Raw genomic sequence first — 22,740 nt, forward strand, 5'->3', positions numbered from 1 at the left:
TGGGGAAACCCTGTTGGTGAAACCCCTCTACTAAAACTACAAAAATTAGCTGGGCATGGTGGCGTGTGCCTGTAATCTCAGCTACTCAGGAGGCTGAGGCAGGAGAATCACTTGAACCCAGGAGGCACAGGTTGCAGTAAGCCAAGACCACGCCATTGCACTCTAGCCTGGGCGACAGAGAGAGACTATGTCTCAGAAAAAAAAAAAAAAATAATAATAGAGGTTTAAGTATATTGTTTAATTTTTAAAAGATAAATACTAACAGAACTAAAAAACATAACTAACAAAAATGAGGAGTGGTTAAATGAGCTAAATTTCTCATTTGTTTTATATCAAGGAGTTAGTAAAGTTGTTAAGTTAATAAAAGAGGTGTGAATTTTTTTTTTTTTTTTTAAAAGATGGGCTTGCGCTCTGTTGCCCAGGCTGGAGTGCAGTGGCGCAATCTTGGCTCACTGCAACCTCCGCCTCCCGGGTTCAAGCAATTCTCCTGCCTCAGCCTCCTGAGTAGCTGGGATTACAGGCACGTGCCACCAGGCCCAGCTAATTTTTGTATTTTTAGTAGATATGGGACTTCATCATGTTAGCCAGGTTGGTCTCGAACTCCTGACCTCAGGTGATCCACCCATCTTAGCCTCCCAAAGTGCTGGGATTACAGGTGTGAGCCATTGCGGCCAGGCTGCTTTCGACCATTTTTTTAGTTTTTAAAACTTCTCAACTATAAGAATATTTCAGCCAGGCGCGGTGGCTCACGCCTGCACTTTGGGAGGCAGAGGTGAATGGATCACCTGCGGTCAAGAGTTCAAGACTAGCCTGGCCAACATGGTGAAACCCTATCTCTACTAAAAATACACAAAATTAGCCAGCCATGGTAGCATATGCCTGTAATCCCAACTACTTGGGAGGCTGAGGCTGGAGAATCACTTGAACCCAGGAAGCGGAGGCTGCAATGAGCCAAGATTATACCACTGCACTCCAGCTTGGGCGACAGAGTGAGACTCTGTCTCACAAACAAAAACCAAAAAAAAAAAAAAAAAAAAAAAAGTGATAAAATAAAGGGTAGAGGTCAAAGGGTACAGGATTAGATTGTATGAAGAAAGAGGGGTAAAATGTAATTTTAAAAAATTAGTCACTATAAAAACAGAGTTATCTATAATAGAAAATGACTGCTTATCCTGAAAACAAACCAAGAGAAGCTCCAACTATAGCAGACTTAGGAGAACTATAAAGGAAAATATCCCACTCCTGGAGCAGAGAGATTAACGGAGACACTGGAGAATCTCATTTCCCAGGGATTTTTCAGAGGACAGCAAAAATCTATGTTTTGATTTCTTGACTAGGTAGAATGCTATCAAGAGGCGGAGCTATGATCTTTCAAAACTCCATATAATTTCATTTATAAATGCACGCACTCTATTTCAATAAAGAGCAGACTACAATTCTTGAAACTAATAGAGTCCTCTCTTGAGGTCTGCTCTGTACCATATTAGTTAAAAAGAAAAACCTTTTGCCTTTTATCATTTACATATCTTCTATATTTCTCAAGACCTAACTTTAAAAAGGGAGGTACAATACATTCAAGTTACGCCTATAAACATAAAATCATAACCTCTGGTTCCATTGATTCTTACAAGGTTAACAGGCATATCTGCCTTCTTATTACTACTTTTGTTCTTCTAATGTATTATTTATTTATTAATTTGTAAAACACTGCTATCGCATCTAAGTGCTATACAAAGTTAAAAACATATAAATTATTTAAATCCACCAATGAAAAAAATTAAAAAGAGAAAAAGATGTTGATAATTTAATGCAAAGCTACTAGAAGAGGATCTAATGAGTGAACGAGACTTTGAAACGAAAAAAGTCCCCATTTAACTAAATACAAAATGAATATGACATGTACCTGGTCAACAGTTAGTCAATCAGCTCTTGTTAAAAACCCACACTGGGCCGGGCGCTGTGGCCCATGCCTGTAATCCCAGCACTATGGGAGGCCAAGGTGGGTGGATCACCTGAGGTCAGGAGTTCAAGACTGGCCTGGCCAACACGGTGAAACCCTGTCTCTACTAAAAATACAAAAATTAGCCTGGTGCAGTGGCACACACCTGTAATCCCAGCTACTCAGGAGGCTGAGGCAGAAGAATCACCTGAACCCAGGAGGTAGAGGTTCCAGTGAACCGAGATCATGCCACTGCACTCCAGCCTGAGCGACAGAGTGAGACTCCATCTCAAACAACAACAACAACAATAACAACAAAACACCCACATTGTATTGTATAGCACCTTTGTGTTCGTCCGTTTTCATACTACTATAAAGAAATATCCGAGACTGAGTAACTTATAAACAAAGAGCTTTAATTGACTCACACTTCCATATGGCTGGAGAGGCCTCAGGAAACTTGCAATCATGGCAGAAGGCGAAGGGGAGGCAAGCACCTTTTTCAGAAGGCAGCAGGAGAGAGAAGAGTGAAGAACTTCCAAACACTTCTAACACCATCAGATTTCATGAGAACTCACTCACTATCACAAGGACAGCATGGGGGAAACTGCCCCCATAATCCAGTCACCTCCCTCAATACATGGGGATTACAGGTCCCTCCCTTGACATGTGGGGATTATAATTTGAGATGAGATTTGGGTGGGGATACAGAGCCAAACCATGTCAACCTTTAACAGAGGGATATAAAAGAGAAGAGGAATCCAGTTTACAACAATAAATGACAAAAGAGGCCGGTGGTGGGTAAGACAAGTACAAGATGACAAGCTTTGAGGAAGTACAAGGTCTGGTCTGGGAGCTGTGGGCCCAATAAGCAAAGACTCTGGAAAGACAAATGCATAGTTGTTCATGGGCCGTGGAGGCCCTCCTATTGTATAAAAAGGGTTCCAGGAGCTTGGGATAAATTAACCACTTTGTTTCCCCCTTTTCATCATCTAGCTTGGTATAGTCCTCTTTAGCAGTGTTTTGAGTCCTAAGAGGCAATGTGGTATAGTGGCAAGAACCTGGATTTAAATCTCAGCTCTGCTTCTGGAAGAAGAGGCTGAGATGGTAACAAGATCTGTGCTCCACTGGGAAGTGGCTACCCAAGCAGGAACTGACTACATTTCCCAGCCATAGCAGCATCTAGTATGGCAATGTGACTAGTTCATCTCAGTGGCACGTGAGTGGAAGGCATGTATGCTACCCCTAGAGCAAGGCTTTTCAGAACTAGGTGTACCTTCTCTGTTCTTTCTCCTGCCAGCTAAATGTGGCTGATGCTGAGGAGAACCTAGATGGCAGAACCACAAGAAAGAAGCTGCCTGGGTTCCTGTCACTTCTGGGAAAATCACTTAACTAGGAACACACACACTGACTGTCCCATGACTGAGAAATAAACTATTGTATTAAGCCACGGAAATACTGAAGCTTATTTGTTACAGTAGCAAGAGTTAACCTAACCAATATATATATGCTGATAATTACTACAATAATAATGGTGATGATGGTGTCAGACGTCGCATCAAACAAGCCATCATTAATACTGTTAAGAAATCTTGGCCCAGCCTAGGCAACATGGTGAGGTGCTGTTTCTACAAAAAAAAAAAAAAAAAAAATTAGCTGGGCACAGTGGCACGCAGCTGTAGTCCCAGCTGCCTGGGAGACTGAGGTGGGAAGATCACTTGAGCCCAGGAATTTCAGGTTACAGGAAGCCTTGAGAGCACCACTGCACTCCAATCTGGGCAACAGAGTGAGACCCTGCCCCCACCCCAAGTAAGCACATGAAAAGATGCTCAACATCATTAGCCGTGAGGGAAATGCACATGAAAACCATAATGATATGCTACTTCATCCCTACTAGGATGGCTATGGTCAAAAAGATGGGCAATAGCAAGTGCTTGTGAGAATGTGGAAAAATTAGAACCCTCAACCATTGCTGGTGGGAATGTAAAATGGTGCAGCTGCTGTGAAAAATTTTGGCAGTTCCTCAAAAAGTTAAACGCAGAGTTATCTGATGACCCAGCAATTCTACTCTCAGATATATACCCAAAGGAATTGAAAATACATGTTCACATAAAAACTTGTACAGGAATGTTCATAGCATCATTATTCATAATAGCCAAGAAGTGGAAACAATTCAAATGTTTATCAACTGAAGAATGGATAAACAAATGTGGTATATGCATACAATGGAATACTATTCAGCCATAAAAAATGAAATTCGGATATATGCTACAACACGGATGAACCTTGAAAACACTATGCTAAGTGAAAGAAGCAAGGAACAAAAGGTCACATACTATATGATTCCATTTATATGAAATGTCCAGAGTATGCAAATCCATAAAGAAAAGACAGAAAGTAGATTATTGGATGCTGGGGCTGGGAGAGTTGGAGGGAAATGGGGAGTGACTGCTAATGGGAAAGATGTTTCTTTTTGGGGTGATGAAAATGTTCTGGAATATTAGATAGCAGTGATGGTTGCACAATACTGTGACTATACTAAAAATCACTCAGTTGTACACTTTAAAAGTGTAAATTTTATGGTATATGAATTATATCTCAATTTAAAAAAGAAAAAGAGAAACACATTTGCTCTACCTTGCCTCTTAGAGATTCTGGCTCTACACAAAGAGGCACTGATCTCTTTTCATGTACCATGATGCTAGGCTGCTCAGAGCCCACAGACTCCTTCCTCCTATCTTCTGCTGCAAGCAGACAAGTCTAAACAGCCCCAGTGCCATATGCATTAAATGCCTCTGTTTGCATGGAGAAATAAGGTACAAGGCTTTCCTTAGTTTGAGTAACAGCATAGTTAACAAGATGAGATAAATAAATATTGACGCTAGCCCTGAGAATGCTATGAGTGTGGGGAATAGGATAGAGCCCCATAATAACTACTAAAGTATGCATTGCTTCAGCAAAGTTCTTTAAGGAAGAAAACAATCCTAAAAAATGTTCTCACTCATAGGTGGGAATTGAACAATGAGAACACTTGGACATAGGGTGGAGAACATCACACACCGGGGCCTGTCGTGGGGTGGGGGGGTAGGAGAGGGATAGCATTAAGAGAAATACCTACTGTAACTGATAAGCTGATGGGTGCAGCAAACCAACATGGCACATGTATACCTATGAATCAAACCTGCATATTGTGCACATGTACCCTAGAACTTAAAGTATTAAAAAAAAAAGAGTAGTGTGGGGTATGGTGGGCACGGCGGGGTGGGGGGTCTGAGAGAGGATTGATTGCATAAGGAAAGTATCTTTTTTCCGCTATTTAGGCACACATGTCATTTTCAAAAGCGTGAGTCAAATTCACACCACAGAATAGAGAAACCCTGTTTGGTGACATCAAGTAAATTTCATATAAGTATTTAATAGTCAAAACTGAAGAGAAGATCACTGGAGTGTGTTTTCCACCTCCAAATAAGAATGTAATTCGGTGATTCTATGACTCTTCTTTGGAGCCTCCCAATCCACTGGGAAGACTCTTTTCAACAGGAATAAATTCCAGAAAAGACACAACTTACTTGCAGGAGACTTTAGTTCTGTCAGCAACCATGGTCCACTGTTGCTGGTTGGTAGAAACCTCAACGTAGTAGCTATAGCTTCGATCATCACAATCCCAAAGTAGTAACCTGAACAAAGGGAAAAACATAAGATTGCTGTAAACGTTTTAACTGGTTGTTTCCTTAGGCTGTGGGCATATCCCTCCCACCCACCTCCGTTGTCCAGCACATTTCTAGGACAGGACAAAGAAGGTGAATCCCAAAAAAGTATGAAGAGAACAGGCAGTCAGTCTGCAGTGAGAGGCTTTTAATCTTTAGTTTTTTTCACAAGTCCCCCAGTCCCAGGCAGCCTCTGCCCCACTGGTGGCAAAGTTCTTTAAACTGGTTTAGGAGAGAGAAGATGTCCCCAGATCACCCTTCCAGCTTCTTCTAGCTCTCCTCTCCAGTTAGTTGGCTTGGCTGACCACTGCTCATGGGAGAATCTGTAATTTTGAGTTGATTTTTTATTTTAAGTTTTGTTTTTAGAGACAAGGTGTTTCTCTGTCACCCTGACTGGAGTGCAGTGGAGTAATCAGTGGTGTAAACAGTGGAGGCTCACTGTAGCCTCCAACTCCTAGGCTCGAGTGATCCTCCCACCTCAGGCTCCTGAAGCTGGGACTATAGGTGCACACTTTTTTTTTTTTTTTTTTCGTAGAGGCACAGTCTCACTATATTGCCCAGGCAGGTCCTGAACTCCTGGCTTCAAGTATCCTCCTACCTTTGCCTCCCAAAGTGCTGAGATTATAGGTATGAGCCACAGTGCCCAGCCTAATTGATTTTTTTTATTTTTATTTTTATTTTTAGAGCCATTCACTCTGCTGCCCAGACTGGACTGCAGTGGTGTGATCATAGCTCACTGCAGCCTCCAACTCCTGGGCTCAAGTGATCCTTCCACCTCAGCCTCCCAAGTAGCTACAGGCATGCACCACCATGCCCAGCTATTTTTAAATTTTATGTAGAGTCAGGGTCTCGCTATGTTGCCCAGGCTGGTCTCAAACTTCTAGCCTCAAGTGATCCTCCCACCTCAGCCTCCCAAAGTGCCAGGATTACAGGTGTGAGCCGCTGTGCTGGTCTAATTGATATTTCTTATAGTATTTTCTAACTGGTGATAACCCCATCACCTTTATTATTATGTTTTAGCTTCCTTCTTATTCTCACCAGGATTTTTACATAGCTGTAGTAGGGTTATCTGATTTGGAGATATAGGCAAATATACATTCATTTGCAAAACTTTCATTATTTGGAAATTGATTACCTTGGTCCTGTTCTTATCCCCCTTTTCTGCCCAGATAAGAACTTAAGCATTAACTGTGTAACTCCATTTACATGAAGCTCAAAGCAGACAATTTATCTGTTGGTGACAAGAATCAGAATAGTGGTTAGTTCTGGGGGAGGTATCGACTAGGAAAGGGTAAAAGGGAACTTTCTAGAATCCTGGAAAAGTGCTAATTTTGATCTGAGTGGTAGTTACACGAGCATATATGCATGTACACATAAAAGATCTGTTCACTCTGTGAGCTACACATAAAAGATCTACACATAAAAGATCTGTTCACTCTGTGTGTGTTATTCCTCCATTAAAAAAAATAAATATATATATATATTTTGAGATGGAGTCTCACTCTGTCTCCCAGGCTGGAGTGCAATGGTGCGATCTCGGCTCACTGCAACCTCTTCCTCCCGGGTTCAAGTGATTCTCCTGCCTCAGCCTCCCAAGTAGCTGGGATTACAGGTGCCCGCCACCATGCCCAGCTAATTTTTGTATTTTTAGTAGAGAAGGGGTATCACCAGGTTGGCCAGGCTGGTCTCGAACTCCTGACCTCAGGTGATCCACCTGCCTCAGCCTCCCAAAGTGTTGGGATTACAGGCGTGAGCCACCGCGGCCAGCCTAAAAAATAATTTTAAAAAATAATCTGAACATTGCAGTACAGGATTAGTATTTTGCTTCTGACAGTGCCACAGGGGAGACAGATATTGTTTTCTATTATTTCAGCCTTAAAAGTCCTTCCCATACAAACTATGTGTTTTACTGCTTTATAGTTGGTCATATGTGTTTGCTTCCTCTACCAGCTAGCATAGATAGTGAGCTCCTTGAAGGCAGTGTCTATGTCTTACTGATTTTTTCTATATCATTGACATAATGTCTCACATGGAGCTTAAACTCAGTCAGTGCTTGCTGAGCAAATATATTCTTTGTAACAACAGCAATAATGGCCGGGCGCAGTGGCTCACGCCTGTAATCCCAGCACTTTGGGAGGCCGAGGCGGGTGGATCACGAGATCTAGAGATCGAGACCATCCTGGCTAACACAGTGAAAAGCTGTCTCTACTAAAAATACAAAAAATTAGCTGGGCGTGGTGGTGGGTGCCTGTAATCCCAGCTACTCGGGAGGCTGAGGCAGGAGAATCGCTTGAATCCGGGAGGCGGAGCTTGCAGTGAGCTGAGATCATACCACTGCACTCCAGCCCAGGCCACAGAGCGAGACTCTGTCTCAAAAAAAAAACAAAAAAACAAAACAAAATCAATAATAATGATCATGATGACCAACATTTCTTTAATGTTAACTGTGTATTAGGCCCTATGTTAAGTGCTCTATACAATTTGTCTTATTAAAATCCTTCTAAATATCCTCTTAGCAAGCACTATTATTATGAAATTACAGACACTGAAAGTGTGAGGATTAAAGCATGTTAAGTAATTTGTCTAAACTCATACAGTAACTAAGTGATGGCAATGATACAAGGTTCTAACCTGGTACCTTCACCAAAAGCCCATTTCTGTAATCCCACTGCCAAATGTTTCCATTACTCTCAGTTTATATATCTGGTTCACAATTTACAACCTCTAACCTGTCACTCTATAAAAGTAGTTTATATTATTTTCCCTTAATCTTATTATTATAATCAGTGAAAATCCTTTGCACAAGTTCAGTTTAGTGTCACATATAAAGCTATTACTGAGGACTAGGATTGCCTGTATTTTCCGTCTTCCTTTACCAGTACCTTTTTTTTTAGTTGGGGGAGGTTGGGGGGACAGCTTCTCTCTCTGTTGCCCAGGCTGGAGTGCAGTGGTGCAATCATAGCTCACTGCAGCTATGATTTCAAACTCCTGGGCTAAAGAAATCCTCCTGCCTTAGCCTCCCAAGTAGCTGGGATTACAGGCACACACTATCACACCCAGCTAATTAAAAAACAAACAAAAAAATATTATTTTGTAGAGATAGGGTCTCACTGTGTTGGCCAGGCAGGGTCAAACTCCTGGCCTCAAGCTACCCTCTCGCCTGGCCTCCTTAAGGGCTCGCCTTCCCTTTCATTCCTTATTTTCTATTGTAATTCTGTTTGCTATCAATTACTAAACCCATACTACCTAATATTTTTGAACTCATCTTTTAAGTAGAGAAAACTGTTAAATGGGTTTGGAAAGCATTAGCAGATGATACCTACTGATTCTCTTTCATACACCTGAGTGTTTAATCTCTCAAAGTACCCTGAATGAATCGGAAAGAATTCCACTCTGTTGTTCTTAAGTGTCCCAAAATTCTACTCTTAGATTACACTAATTTTCTTATAAGAACGTGAATCATTTCCTTTATTAGTCGTTTCCTCAAATATTATCCTAGTCTCTAAGCACTTTTATGCAGTTAGCCTATGCTAATTTATATTTATTTTGAGTAACTTTTAAAAGTGTATTTTTTGCTCCTATGTTTGTCTGGCTCTCATTTTGATTATAAGAACTTTAGAAAGATGTTTGATCTTTCTCTTTTTAAAAACTCTGCTTCAAACATGTGGGCTCTGTTCATGGCATATGTTCCATATATGTTCTGGACTGAAATCATTCGTAACTCTGACACAGTAGAGTAAAACTAGGGGAAAACTTCAAATCAATTAATCATTCTCTTCATTTAACAGTTCTGTTACCAGAACCGTTGTTGGAAGATAATGTTGAGGTCATTTTCCCTAATGGAATTTTTAATTATTTATGGAGAGCCAGGTTTATCATATTCCCTATCCTTCTAGATAATCATAAGCTAGTGTTTCTAGAGAGGACTGAAATGAAAATGGTCAGTCCCTTTTGGGATAGAACCTAACCAAATCTCAAAACATGTCATGGAAAATGACTGCCTTGAAGAGGATATGGGATATGGAGAAGATAAAAAAAAGAAGGATAAATTATGAGTATCATATATGTTCTAGTAGATATTCTTGGAGTGATAACATATTTTAAGTTGTATATATCATGCTCTGTAAGTAGCTTATTCTATAAAAGTCCTCCAATTTGTTTCAAGGCAAATTATTATCTTAAAATGAAGGTAATCTGAAATTCCAGTAACTTTTAAAACATATACACACAGTGCATATGGTTTGTAACTTGCTACTTTTGCTTAATGGTCTATTATGAATATCTTTTTGTATCATCAAATATTCTTCTACATCATATGTACTGACTTCATAGTATTGTACTGTATGGATGTCTCATACTTTATTTAATCAATCTATTATTATTTGACACTTAAATAGTTAATATTTCACTGTTATGAAAATTCTTTTTTTTTTTCCTTTGGAAACAGGGTTTTGCTTTGTTTCCCAGGCTGCAGAATGCAGTGACACAATCATAGTTCACTGCAGCCTCAATTTCCTGGACTCAAGTGATCCTCCTGCCTCAGCTTCCTGAGTAGCTAGGACTACAGGTGCACACCACCATGCCCAGCTGATATATATTTTTTTTAATTTTGTTGCCTAGACTAGTCTCCAACTCCTGGCCTTAAGCAATCCCTCCACCTCAGCTTCTCAAAGTGTTGGGATTAAAAGCATGAGCCACTGAGTCCAGCCTATTATGAAAATTTTGTGATAGATATTCTTAAGCTAAATCTATGATTATTGTCTTTCAATGATTCTGTAAGTGAAACTCCTGAAGCAGGGCATATAACATCTTGAGGCTTTGATATATATCATAAAATAGCTATATACTTCTATTCCCCCCAACCCCAAGCAAAAATCTATACCAATTTATATTAACACTACCAGCATTGCATAACAAATGCCTGTTTCTGTGCATCATCACCAATATTATATATTATGTTTAAAAATACTGCTAATTTGATAGCTGAAATATCTTATTAATCTGCAATTTTTAACTTATTGAGCTTGAACATTTTACCCATTTTCTACTTATATTTATCTTTTTGTTAATGACTTACAAAATGTCCTCTATATTTAAAGGGTATTAATCCACTGCCTATCATAGTTTGCATGCTGAAGGTATTAATTTTTATTAGCCTAGTCTATCGATCTTTACCTCCATAATTTATTCTGGCCTAAATTCTTTTTTTCTGAACAGCAGCCAAGTGCTCATACTGGTTGAGACATCCTCTCTCTAGTCCTCTATTAAGAGTCCCCAGGGACTGGAGATGTGGGGTCATGGTGACTCCTGAGTGGAAAAGGGACACTGACGGATCTCAGGTCATCGAGCCTAGGGCTCAGACTCAACCTACATGCTGAAGTTTTAAAGAGGACTTCTAACTCATGCCTAGGATGCACATTTGCTTGGAATTTAGGCTTAGGCAGGAATTAAACCCCTTTGTTGATTTGATTGAAAAAAACAACTGCAGCTGAAGAACACTAAAGGAAAAACTGATTTAACCTCTGCTTTTCCATTGAGAGGAATTTTGTTCTACCAATTCCCTTCACTTCTTTGGCTGCCTGCAAAGTGTATTCTTATGTCTTTGTGCCTGCAACAACAGAGAGCTATTTCTGACTTGTAAACTAGCTGGGAATGTTTGCATGGTGAGCTCATCCAGGACAGACACTCTCTATGACCTTAACTGAAATGAGCTCCTTAAACATACACCACACACTTCCACCCATAGATCAGAAGCCATTTTCAAAACGGGCAGAATAAAGGAAGTTGCTGGCCAAGATTTACTGATGCAGATCAGGTCGGTGTTTAGCTGTTGCCACAAACCTCTCTAACTAATGAGCACAGCATGAAATGCCTGGTGATATTATATATGTTGTCTCCTCCATCTTCCCTTATTCTCACTGTGAAGTTTCCCTAAAAGCAGTGAAGTGCTGGGCTTTTTTTTTTTTTTTTAATTGATTAGCAGATGTGATTTTGCTTACATCTTCCATAAATGCTCTGGCTGGCTGCATACCATTGATTACCAGGGGTTCAGTTTACAGCAACTAATTGCTCTCCTTGCTGGTATTTTGATACAAAATTCAATAGCGAATATGTTTTCAAAACTCTTTTCTTTGTGGCTCGAGTCAGAAATGACTCAAGGCAAACCCAGTGGACTGAGGTTTCCAGTCTTTAAAATAGTTGCTCTCTCATCAGTCTGTGAAGAAAGTTTCCAAATTGTAGCATTCTAATTGGAAAGTCTGCATTATGCATGCGATGACAAACTATGTTGTGCTGAATGGCATTTTTTTCATCCTTTTCTTAAGGGATTAATGCTGTGCCACACTGTGAACAATGGCTGAAGTATAACAGTTGAGGTCAACAGCTTCTCCACTGAATTGGTGCCTTTTAGACCAGAAGCAAGGGCCTGTTTTGCCTGTTTCTAACTGCCCATCATTTGTGGGAAATTCCACTGGAAGGCCTGGGACCATAATGCCACTGTTGCTAAATTTTCTCATTTGGGTGAAAACAAACTAAAGGAAGATCAACAACCAGGATATTAGTGATAGTGCAATAACTTATGATCAAATCCATTCCTAATCTTTCAGTTAAAGTCAAAGATACTCCTGATCTCAAAAATGTATACAGTATATTCTTTGGTAAAGATCCTTTAAGTTCTTCAGAAATAATTGTCTTCCATTCAACAATTCAAAAAATATTTACTGAATAACTACTCAGTAACATTAGGCAAGTCACTTAATTTACTTATACTTCGGTTTCATCCTTTGTGACATTAAATGTCGAGATTTGATGGCTTCTCAGCACTCTTCCAGTTCTACCATTTAATAATTCTGTTACAGCATATGCAGAGGTTTTTTTGGTATGTCTGTACGTTACACAGCAACTCCTGTCTTTGACAACTCTTTCCAGCCCAACCTCAAGGTGGACATGGGAGATTCCTGAGCTCAGTTTATCCTCTGGACTTGGAAGCTGCCCAATCCATGCTGGGCTAATCAGATTTCCTTTCTCAAAAATTTAGAATTATGTGAGATTCCAGCTTAACGTGCCCTGTTCACTTCAAATGAGATGATGAAAATACAGGCATTCTGGGGTGAGTCTCTTTGATCACAGGCATACAGAAGCAAAGAAGGGTATCTGCAGTGAGAAGCAGAGACCACAGGCTGTGCAGTCCAGGGAGGGCTACCTGGGGTCCTGACAGATTCCAATGTCTGGTTTCAAAACCTACTAGGGCCCTCCGAGTTTCTGCCCTAGTATTCCATGAGAAATCTTCTAATCACTTAAATAAAGTTACCATTTGCGGCTTAACCTATCTTTACTTGGTTTCTGTTACTTGGAACTAAAAGGGCCAAAGATAAGCTCCTGATGGAGTGCACTGGACAGAAAAGGTACTCAATAAGAGCAGATGTTATGGCAATGAGGATGGCAATGATACCGTGATGACTACAGGACCAGAGAGACAATGAGGTAAAGAGCAGGGGTGGTGGGAAACCTCCCTTATGATGGCAATCTTTTCGTTCAATTATGAAAGAGGATTCTATGTAGAAATGCAGAGCGGTAAGACTGTGGTGTACGGTGGCAAAGCAAAACAGGCTTTGGAGTGGGCTCAGCGGCATCAGTGGAGCTGCAGAGAGACAGCCTTGCAAAGATGTTACAATCAGTGTAGTTTATAACTCTCCTCAGCGGCGGCACTGAGGAAGCAGGGCCAACAGTGACAAGGAGGATACAGGCCAGGGTCAGGCAACGAAGGGCCAGGAAAAGTAATGACCACTTCTAGGCTTCTGAGGAGGTAAGTGGGATCAGAGATAGTAGACTAATTTCAGAACAGAAAGAGACTGGAGGTCATGATGCAAAGAACAGATGCGGCAGCTGTAAAGGTGAGGGAGAGAGGTAAGGAGTTGTGGTGACAAAGGGAAACGTCAGCACTTTCACCCAATTCGGAAAAGTCCAGTTCCTGCTCCTCTGGATGAGAAGCAGAAAGACAAACAACACATTAGGATCCCTATTCTAATCTCTGCTACTGAGGGGCAGGAGGGAGCCTGTAACAGCTTCCAGAAGGAATTAATACAGCTTCAGAGAAACAACTTTGCTGGTGAGAAGAGAGACTTTCCCAAAGATGAGAGGGCTCCTTATTGTCAGCTGTCACAGGATTTGATGATGTGGCTTCACCCTCAGGTGGGGAGCAAGGTCCAGCTGAGAAGAGCTGCTGGAGGACGCCAAGTCCAAAATGAGATTCTCAGCGGGAGCCTAGAGCCCAGTAACCATGTTTTCTTAAAAGTGTGTGAAGTAGACCAGGCAACTGCCCTGCAGATTCCAGACATGAGAACTCCTGAGGTGTTGCCACTACAGGGGCCTGCCTCTGAATGGGCCACGACCTTTCAGGGCAAAGGGAACACCAGTCTCCTAATAGCAGGAGGAGGGAAAAACCGGCTGCTCATCAGATGGAATGGATTCTGGGAAAGTGCATTAGTCAAAGGACATCATCAGACAGTCTACCTACTGTCTCATAGTGTTTAATCTCTCATATCTGGGACGTGGAGGGTGATTTCTCTAAAAGGGGAAGAAACAATGGCACTGGTTAACAATATTCTCTTGCAGGTAGCCAGAGAAAAGGCAAGCAGAAGCTCTCGGGTGTCTGGCATACGTAGTTTCTGTGTTTAGTCAACTGAAGTACAGGATTACAAACGTGAGGAGGTGGCAAGTATACACTTTGGCTCCACTGTGTAGGCTGGCTCATTGAGAAAGGGGGATATTTAAGGAGGGATTTTCTTTCTCATGAAATCGTATATTTGATATAGTATAATTATTTACTTATTTATTTAAAGCCCACACACCATGAGAAATATAGTATAATCTAGGTAAGTTATCTGAAAGTGGAAAAATATCAATGGAGACTATGCCTGGAGGATATAACTGTGGATAGCTAGATGGGGCAAAACTTTCCAAAACTTGGAGACAATACAAAACTACCAATCTTTTTTTTTTTTTTTTAGACAGGGTCTCAATCTGTTGCCCAGGCTGGAGTTCAGTGGCGCAATCTTGGCTCATTGCAACCTCTGCTCACTGCAATCTCCGCCTCCTGGGCTCAAGTGATCCTCCCACCTCAGCCTCCCAAGTAGCTGGGACTACAGGCACTCGCCACCATGCCCGGCTAATTTTTTGTATTTTTTTGTGGAGAAGGTGATTTGCCATGTTGCCCAGATAGGTCTCAAACTCCTGGGCTCAAGCGACCTGCCTGCCTCAGCCTCCCACAGTGCTGGGCTTACAGGCGTGAGCTACCACACCTGGCTAAAACGACCAACTTTTAACAGCTAACTAAGACCATCTTTTCACTTCTTAGAAGGATTAAGTTTTTAATTTCAAGTTTTAGATGATAACATAAAAGCTAACACCACATTACCAAATACATGGCTGCAGCTGCAATATTCATTAGATACTGAGTGTGGAATGAATGGTGAACAATTAATCACAGTCCCACCTCACATTCACACAGACCTCACTGGTTTCAAAATGTTTTTGCATACATTATCACATTTGGAAAAAAAAAACAATTTATAATCAGCACATTTCCTGCTTTCAACACAAATCTATTTTCCTAAGTTTCCTGGTTAATTTTCTTACATGGGCTAAACACTGCCCAAGCAATCTTTTACAGATTATTTAATCACTTGACAAACTCTTTTTTTTCTTTTAACAAATAAATTTTGCCCCAGGCTTATGATCTAGACTTCATACTACACAGTCCAATTTAATGAAAATTCTCGGCCAGGCATGGTGGCTCACACCTGTAATCCCAGCACTTTAGGAGGCTGAGGTGGGTGGATCACCTGAGGTCAGGAGTTCAAGACCAGCCTGGGCAACATGGGGAAACCCCATCTCTATTAAAAATACAAAAATTAGCCGGGCATGGCAGCGTGCACCTGTAATCCCAGCTACTCAGGAGGCTGAGGCAGGAGAATCGCTTGGACCCAAGAGAAGGGGGTTGCAGGGAGCCGAGATTGTGCCATTGCATTCCAGCCTGAGCGACAAGAGCAAAACTCAGTCTCAATAAAGAAAGAGAGAAAGAAAGAAAAAGAAAGAAAGAAAGAAAGAAAGAATAAAAAGAAAAAAAAATTATCTCATTTTATGCTTTCAATGTGGAAATATGATAAAAATTTGTCCAGGCCAAACAGCCCTTGAGAAGAAAAGCATTCTTATATTTTGGAAAGTGACTCTAATACAGCCCCTTCCTTAAGCAAAATGTTGGCATCAAAAATATCGGGAACCCCTCAAATGGTCTTATGATATTTTAAAAGGTGAAGTCATAATATGTTACAGACCTTTTGGGCAGTGACACACTAGGCAGGTACGCAGCTTTTACAGATCTTCCCCCGTATTTAAATTTGGCATCACCAATTCCTCTCTCCAGCAAGGCCATCTGCCTTGATCCCAGCAGCTTCCTCCTCATGATGAGTATATACAATCGGTGAGATCAGCCTGATTTGGCTCACCAGCAGGATCAGAAAAGGATGTGTAAGAGGCAGAAATGCTGAGGTCCTGCCCAGACGATAGGGCTTAGCTCCCAGGCATCAGGTCCAGTTGGCTTTTAGCTTCATTTGCTAGGAAGGCTATTACGGGCTGTTGTGAATGTAAAAGGCCAGAATCAGTTTCTTCTGTTAATAGCTGAAGGCAATATGCATTTGTGTGAACTTTTCTGTTCTCTGTCCTCAATTCTATGAAATTATTAGGAGGGCGATAAGAACAGACAGACACATTAAAGAGCTCAAAATGTACTAATCTACAGCTGAGTGTTAAGAATTCTTGGATTTTTACTTAACATTTATGACTTCTGTGAAACAAAAGGCCCCAGTGTGGGCCTTCATCCAACAGGTAGGGGAGTAGAGTCACCTTGGCTCCAGGTTCCCTGCATAACACCATCCAGTGGCCCCTCCCTTCAGCTTTTTGGACTAAGTCCATTCAGGAGAGCCCACTGGACCATGCTCCTACAGTGCAGGGACCATGCATGGCTAATGACCTTGGTATTTCCCAGCACAATGCCTTACACATCATAAGCTCTACTGAGTTAAACTGAAGGAGAGGGGCCGGGCGTGGTGGCTCACGCCTGTAATCCCAGCACTTTGAGAGGCCAAGGTGGGTGGATCACGAGGTCAGGAGATTGAAACCATCTCTGCCTAACATGGTGAAACCCCCTCTCTACTAAAAATACAAAAAATTAGCTGGGCGAGGTGGAGGGAGCCTGTAGTCCCAGCTACTCGGGAGGCTGAGGGAGGAGAATGGCGTGAACCTGGGAAGCAGAGCTTGCAGTGAGCCAAGATCGCACCACTGCACTCCAGCCTGGGTGACAGAGCGAGACTCCGTCTCAAAAAAAAAGAAGAAAAAAAACAAAACCGAAGGAGAAATGGGGAGCAGAAGAGGCGAGTTATGATGGAAAGAGGTGAGGCAACTATAGATACATCACTCCTCTCAAAAAACCTGGGTCACTTATTCTTGTACAATATCTTCAGTGTTCTAAAGAATGAATTATGTTTCAATGCAAAAACAACCTCCCCCAGCCAGTACTTCACCCCTAGCCCCAACACCATTTTGGGGAGTCTCACATAAGTGATAATTTATGAAAATACCCATTCTGACTGCTGTTTCATCCACTGAGCTTATTCTCCTGCCCATCCGCTGACCACATGCTAATAGATGCCCACACGCACAGCCTACAACGCACCAAGAAGCAGCGCCAAAGAGAAATTTAATAAGTGCCATGGCTCCTCCCTGTTCCCTTGGGTCAAGTTTTCACAAGAATCTGTGTCTGTGGGAGAACTCGCAATTTAGCTACATGCAGATCTTTGTATTCTCTTGACCTGGTGATAAAGGGAAAGAACAGAAGGGCAGAACAGGTGGGAAGGCTCAACTCTGAATATTACAGTCAGGAGGATGTTCCAGCAGGGATGAACGACCAGCAAAACTCTTCCTATTCAATCACGTAATCTCTCTATTTTTGTTCGTACCAAATCTCTTCTCTGGTCTCTCTTAACACAACCAGTACTATTTTCCCACACCTCTTTCTCTTTCTTCTCAGACTGACCTTTTCACCCAAATCAGATCTGGGTTTCAACCTTTGCTCCAGCTTTAAATCATCTTCTTTTCCCCACGGAGCACAATCTACAAAGTCTTGAGCTCTTGCTAGAAATGATTTTAAAACACTTGCCTATCCAATTCAGACCTCCTTCAGCCTTACTACCAGCGTGAGCTGCGACTTGTTCCTCCTTCAGGTTCTCGCTTGGCGAAGTTACTACTGCCCTCCTCCCACTGCATTCCCAAATCTGTTTATTCTGGTGGGCCATGGACAATGAAATGCTGTCTGTCTATCTACTTGTCCTGGAATTTCCTCCCTGTTAGTCCCTTCTCTAATGGACTTCTTTCATGAAATAGTTTGCGAAGGCTCTCACATGAAAACAACTACCCTCTAAAACACAAAACAAAACTATAATAAGTTGCAAGTGCTACACAATTTAAGCACTTAGAATAAGTACATTATTCTGTTTGAAAGCTGAGGTGTCTGATAAATCATAAATCTCTATATGGTACATGACTTAACATTAAAAAAGAGAACATTAATGAGAAAAATAATAGCAACATCTCCACCAGTATATAAAGGTGAAAATCCTAACTACCAACTATAAATTCTTATAAATAAAAGATAATTAATCAATTTAATATGTAACTGTGTGATAAGTCTTTTGAAGAATGGTGAGAAGCCAGAAAAATAAAGCAATATTTTATGTATTTTTTTTTTTGTAACAGCTAGAGGAAAAAATGGCTCATTAAGTTTTTCAGTGCAATTCTTTTGATCACTGGCCACTCAGTATAGTTTTCTTGATCCAGGTCTTCAAAGCTGGGATCACAAGTTTTAATTCAAACGTTTTCAGCTGAACATTAATAACGCTAGCTTTCCTAACTGCTAAACAGCTGTAATTAAACCAAACTGGTGTGGGTTATAGGACCAAAGGCTAAATGGGCAGTTGCTTTTTTTTTCTTCCCTGTGATCACCTATACTGAACAGGAGGCCCAGGCAAAGGCTCTGCAAAGGGAGGGTCTGCAGTTCTCCCCACTGCTGCAGAAGATGTGAGGATGTTGTTTCTGTCTCATGAATACTCCCCAAAACTGCAGAGTAGCTTCCCCTCTTCCACATTTGTTTGGTTGAGGGAACATCAGACAGGAAAAGCATTCCCTCTTTGGAATGTATTCTGCAAGAATTGCCTTTCTAGAAATAACCTTCCCAGGTGCCGCCATGAATATTCACCAGAGTGTACTGGGCACAGAGGCCAGTCTCCGTGCCATGTACACTAATCCTTCAAAATGTATTCCAGGCAAGCTACCAGGGTAAACTCCTATACAGAAACCAGGCTTTCCGGTGATAGACACTGGATGACTGAGAGAAGGAAATCTGAGTGATAGAAGCAGAGATGAATAAATCACTCCCTATCTAGCTAAGGCCCTGCTGCAGCTAGACCTTGCGACATTGACTCAAGCACAGCATGAGGCTTCATTAGAATATTGCACTCTGCAAATTAAACTGTTTCTTTTGTTCAGCTGGCTCACTCTTCCTCATCAAGAACAAACATTTATGTTCTCTATGCCTTATAATCCTTTTTGCTGGACCCCTTTTAACTTTCTTCTCATTTTGGCTGATAGGACCTACATGGGCATCCTGAGAACACGGTCCTCGTGCCATGCAGGCATCCAATGCACATGCAAGCTTACCCCCCACCCCCGACTACCCCTCTGCATCACTGCCCTGACTCCCATTCAGGAAGGTAGAAACAAAAAAGATCAGGAATTTTCACAAGCCAGGAAAGAAATCATTCCAAAGGTGGGTGAGATCTCAGATTTCTCAGGATCCTCCCACTCTGGCACTGAATCCCCAAGAGCCAGCATTGATATTTCTGTGGTGGAGCAGAAGAGGACCCCAGCCTATTTGAGTCACACATGAGAGTGTTTGGGTGTCAGGAGCTGGGAAATATCCCTGAGGTAACCTCCAAGAAGCTGGTGCTGGAACTGTGTGCAAAGGATACATATGAATAGCCTGGGGGGAAGTGAGGAGCTTGGAGGCTCCTAGCAGCCAAAGGGAAGAGGTAGCATGAGCAGGTAAGAGGAAAACAGTGAAGTTACTAGTTATTTCCTTAGCCTATTAGGACCACAAAGGGTTCCAATGACTCTCCTTGAGCCTCTGATGGACACAAGCCTGCTGTCCACAATTCCTTGGAATGTGTAATGAATAGCAGTGGCTTCAGATAGGAGGCAGGAGTCCCAACTCTGACTCTCTCTTGCTTCACAACTGTATCCGCTCAGATTTATAATCCGGGAAGTGGGTGGTAGGGGGGACAGGGGAAAGGAGGGAGATGGATTTTAATGTACGTGATTTGTGATTCCTTTTTCAAGTCTATTTTTCCCTTTTAATTACAAAGTGATATATGATAAATCTTTCGCACTTTTATAAAGTATCCATTATAAAGAGGCATTATACAACTTGCAAAGAAATATAAACCAATATTTAAAAAAAATTCTTTAGCAGCAGAATCTCTTTTACAAACAACATCTTGGCAGAATCTCAGTATCTAAAACAGATAAAAGTAGAAATGCTCTTCTGAGGTCAGAGTTGGGGAATGCAGCCTCATCTGCCAGGACTTCCTGTTGGCCCCTCCTTGTGGCAGCCCGCAAGGCTCATTCAATAACAAAACACAGTAGGAAAAACGCAGTGGTCATGGTATTATATATTGTCCCCAAACTAAATGCTGATTTTAATTTTCCTATCTTTCAATAACAGGATTATTATTATTATTCACATTTTTTTGAAACCATGAGGGGCAAATGAACTTCCCTAACTCTTCACTTTTACCTGTATGGGCCAGAAATGTTAGTGAGGTGAGGAACTGAATGGATTAGGCATTGGTAAGCCACGGCCTATGGATGCCTATTTTTGTAAATAAAGTTTTATTGGAACACAGCCATGCCCCTTAGCAGGGTTGAATAGTTGCACCACAGAGACTGTATGGCCTGCAAAACCTAAAATATCTACTACTTGTCCCTTTATGGAAAAACTTTACCAACCCCAGGCATAGACAGAAAACTAAAGCTGTTCTATTTGAGCAGTAAAGAGTTATGGTGCCAAGGTAAGAAATAAAGATACAGTTTAAACTAAGGCTGAGCTTAGCCTAGAAATGTCTAAAGTCTCTTTCTTCTGTTGTTTCAATAGATTTTAATGCAGCGAATTCTACATGGAGCTTTTAGATTGTGCTGTAGTCACAATCTCATTTTTGTTACTGTGACAACTGCAGTGGCAATTCTTGGCTTGCCTTTCACCCTAAATTTCTGGTATTTCTCCTAAAAGAACTACAAAGAAAATGGGGGGGAGAGGAAGTAGAAGCAGCAGTAGCAGCAGCTCCAATTAAAAATGAAAACCATTTCCATTCCCAAACCCTCCTTACTCCCTGAACTGATAAAGTGCCCAGGAGCTACATTCTCAAACTGATAGGATAGTCATTGACCACTACCCTCTAGATCCCTACTAAAGGGGATGGAAGTAGTAGGGTAGGGTGAAGAAATTATACAGACATTTAAAGTCAATAAACAATATGTCAAAAAAATAAAGTTTTATAGTCAAAAAATAAAGTTTTATAAGGCAGTTAATATGACAGTAGTAAAATAATAATATATCAGTTATAAAGGAAGATGACACTATAGACTAAAATACACCAATTAAATACACAGTGCTGAGTTGTTTGTTGGTGACCAGGAGAAAATGGATTTGTACAGATCTATCCCGTTGCCAGCTCTGTCTATTGTAATTATAAAAAGCATTTTACAAGATAGCTGGCCAGGGCAGTCTACGACCACAGAACAATGAAAACCTTATAGTACTTGGCATTTTAACAGAACTACTCATTTAGACTCTTTAATGAAACCAATTTCAAATGGATGACTCTGTTTAACACATTCTTCCCAAATAGATGCAACTAATCTCCATGTATTTTCTGCTTGTCTCTGAGTCTAATGCATACAGCTAAAATCTCACTACAGTGAACACAATCGTGACAAAGCCATTTTCCTATTTTACTAGTAGGGCTATTATCAACAAGATATTATTTATCTGGTTACCACCAATTCTCAAACAATTCTTTATAGATGATGGTTTATCTATTTCTAATAGGGTTCCTATGAACCTTCTAATAAAAACAGTACTTGATTATATGCTCTTTATTATCTCTTAACCTCAGAGAGGAGATGAATACAGAAAGGTCAGATATCAGGAAAAGAAATGACAAGAGGTTTGCATTGGACATCAGAGGACAATTAAATGGTATATAACTGTCTAAAGGAATTAGAGCTATTGTTCTAGATCCCAACCAACCCTTCCCACAAGGTTCGTGAGGTAAGTATATGCCAAGGAAAGTTCCAGCAAATGAGAAGCAAAGGGATACTTTATTGTTGGTACTTGTACAATTTTTGGCCCAAAACCCTAATGCAAAGGGTATACAGGACATGGAGCACTCCCTGTTCCCAAGTTGCTTATGCCTGAACAGCTTCAAACCAAAGCAAGCCAGGAGGCCTTCTCTGTCCCTTTGTTGACATCCAAAGCTTATTCTTGATTCTTACCACTATAATGTAAGGAAGAATCAACCCAGTACACTTTGTAGTACAGTAATGTCCTTTTATCCATGTGGGGTACATTCCAAGACCCCCAGTGGATGACTGAATCCACAGATAGTATACAACCCTATATTTTGTATACTATGTTGTTTTGATCTGATAACTGAGATGGCTACTAAGTGACTCCTGGACTATGGTCCAGCTGCACATGTCAGACAAGGGGATGCTTCACATTCCAGGGAGGATGGAGCAGGCCAGTGTGAAATCTCATTACACAGTCATGCAATTCAAAAGTAGAGATAATGACATGCAATTTAAAACTTTTCCATTGTTTACTTCTGGAATTTTCCATTTAATATGCACCACAGTTGACTGCAGGCAACTAAAACCACAGAAAGCAAAACCACAGAGAAAAGGGGATGACCATACCAGAGAATC

At 41.1% G+C, this 22,740-nt stretch overlaps 1 protein-coding gene across 7 annotated transcripts in view; it reads right to left on the bottom strand.

The window, feature by feature from the left end:
* BTBD9 (BTB domain containing 9) overlaps positions 1-22,740 on the bottom strand; it is a 470,458-nt gene that overhangs the window by 82,058 nt on the left and 365,660 nt on the right. For all 7 annotated transcript variants that reach the window (XR_010126703.1, XM_054492585.2, XM_054492582.2 and 4 more), the window contains one exon: positions 5,509-5,616. Coding sequence is in view for 6 of the 7 variants with exons in the window: in XM_054492585.2 (XP_054348560.1) it covers positions 5,509-5,616 (108 nt within the window). In the remaining variant the exon portion in view is untranslated. The remainder of the gene's footprint in view (positions 1-5,508; positions 5,617-22,740) is intronic.

Source organism: Pongo pygmaeus, chromosome 5 (genome assembly GCF_028885625.2).
Source record: "Pongo pygmaeus isolate AG05252 chromosome 5, NHGRI_mPonPyg2-v2.0_pri, whole genome shotgun sequence".
Taxonomy (NCBI): Eukaryota; Metazoa; Chordata; class Mammalia; order Primates; family Hominidae; genus Pongo; species Pongo pygmaeus.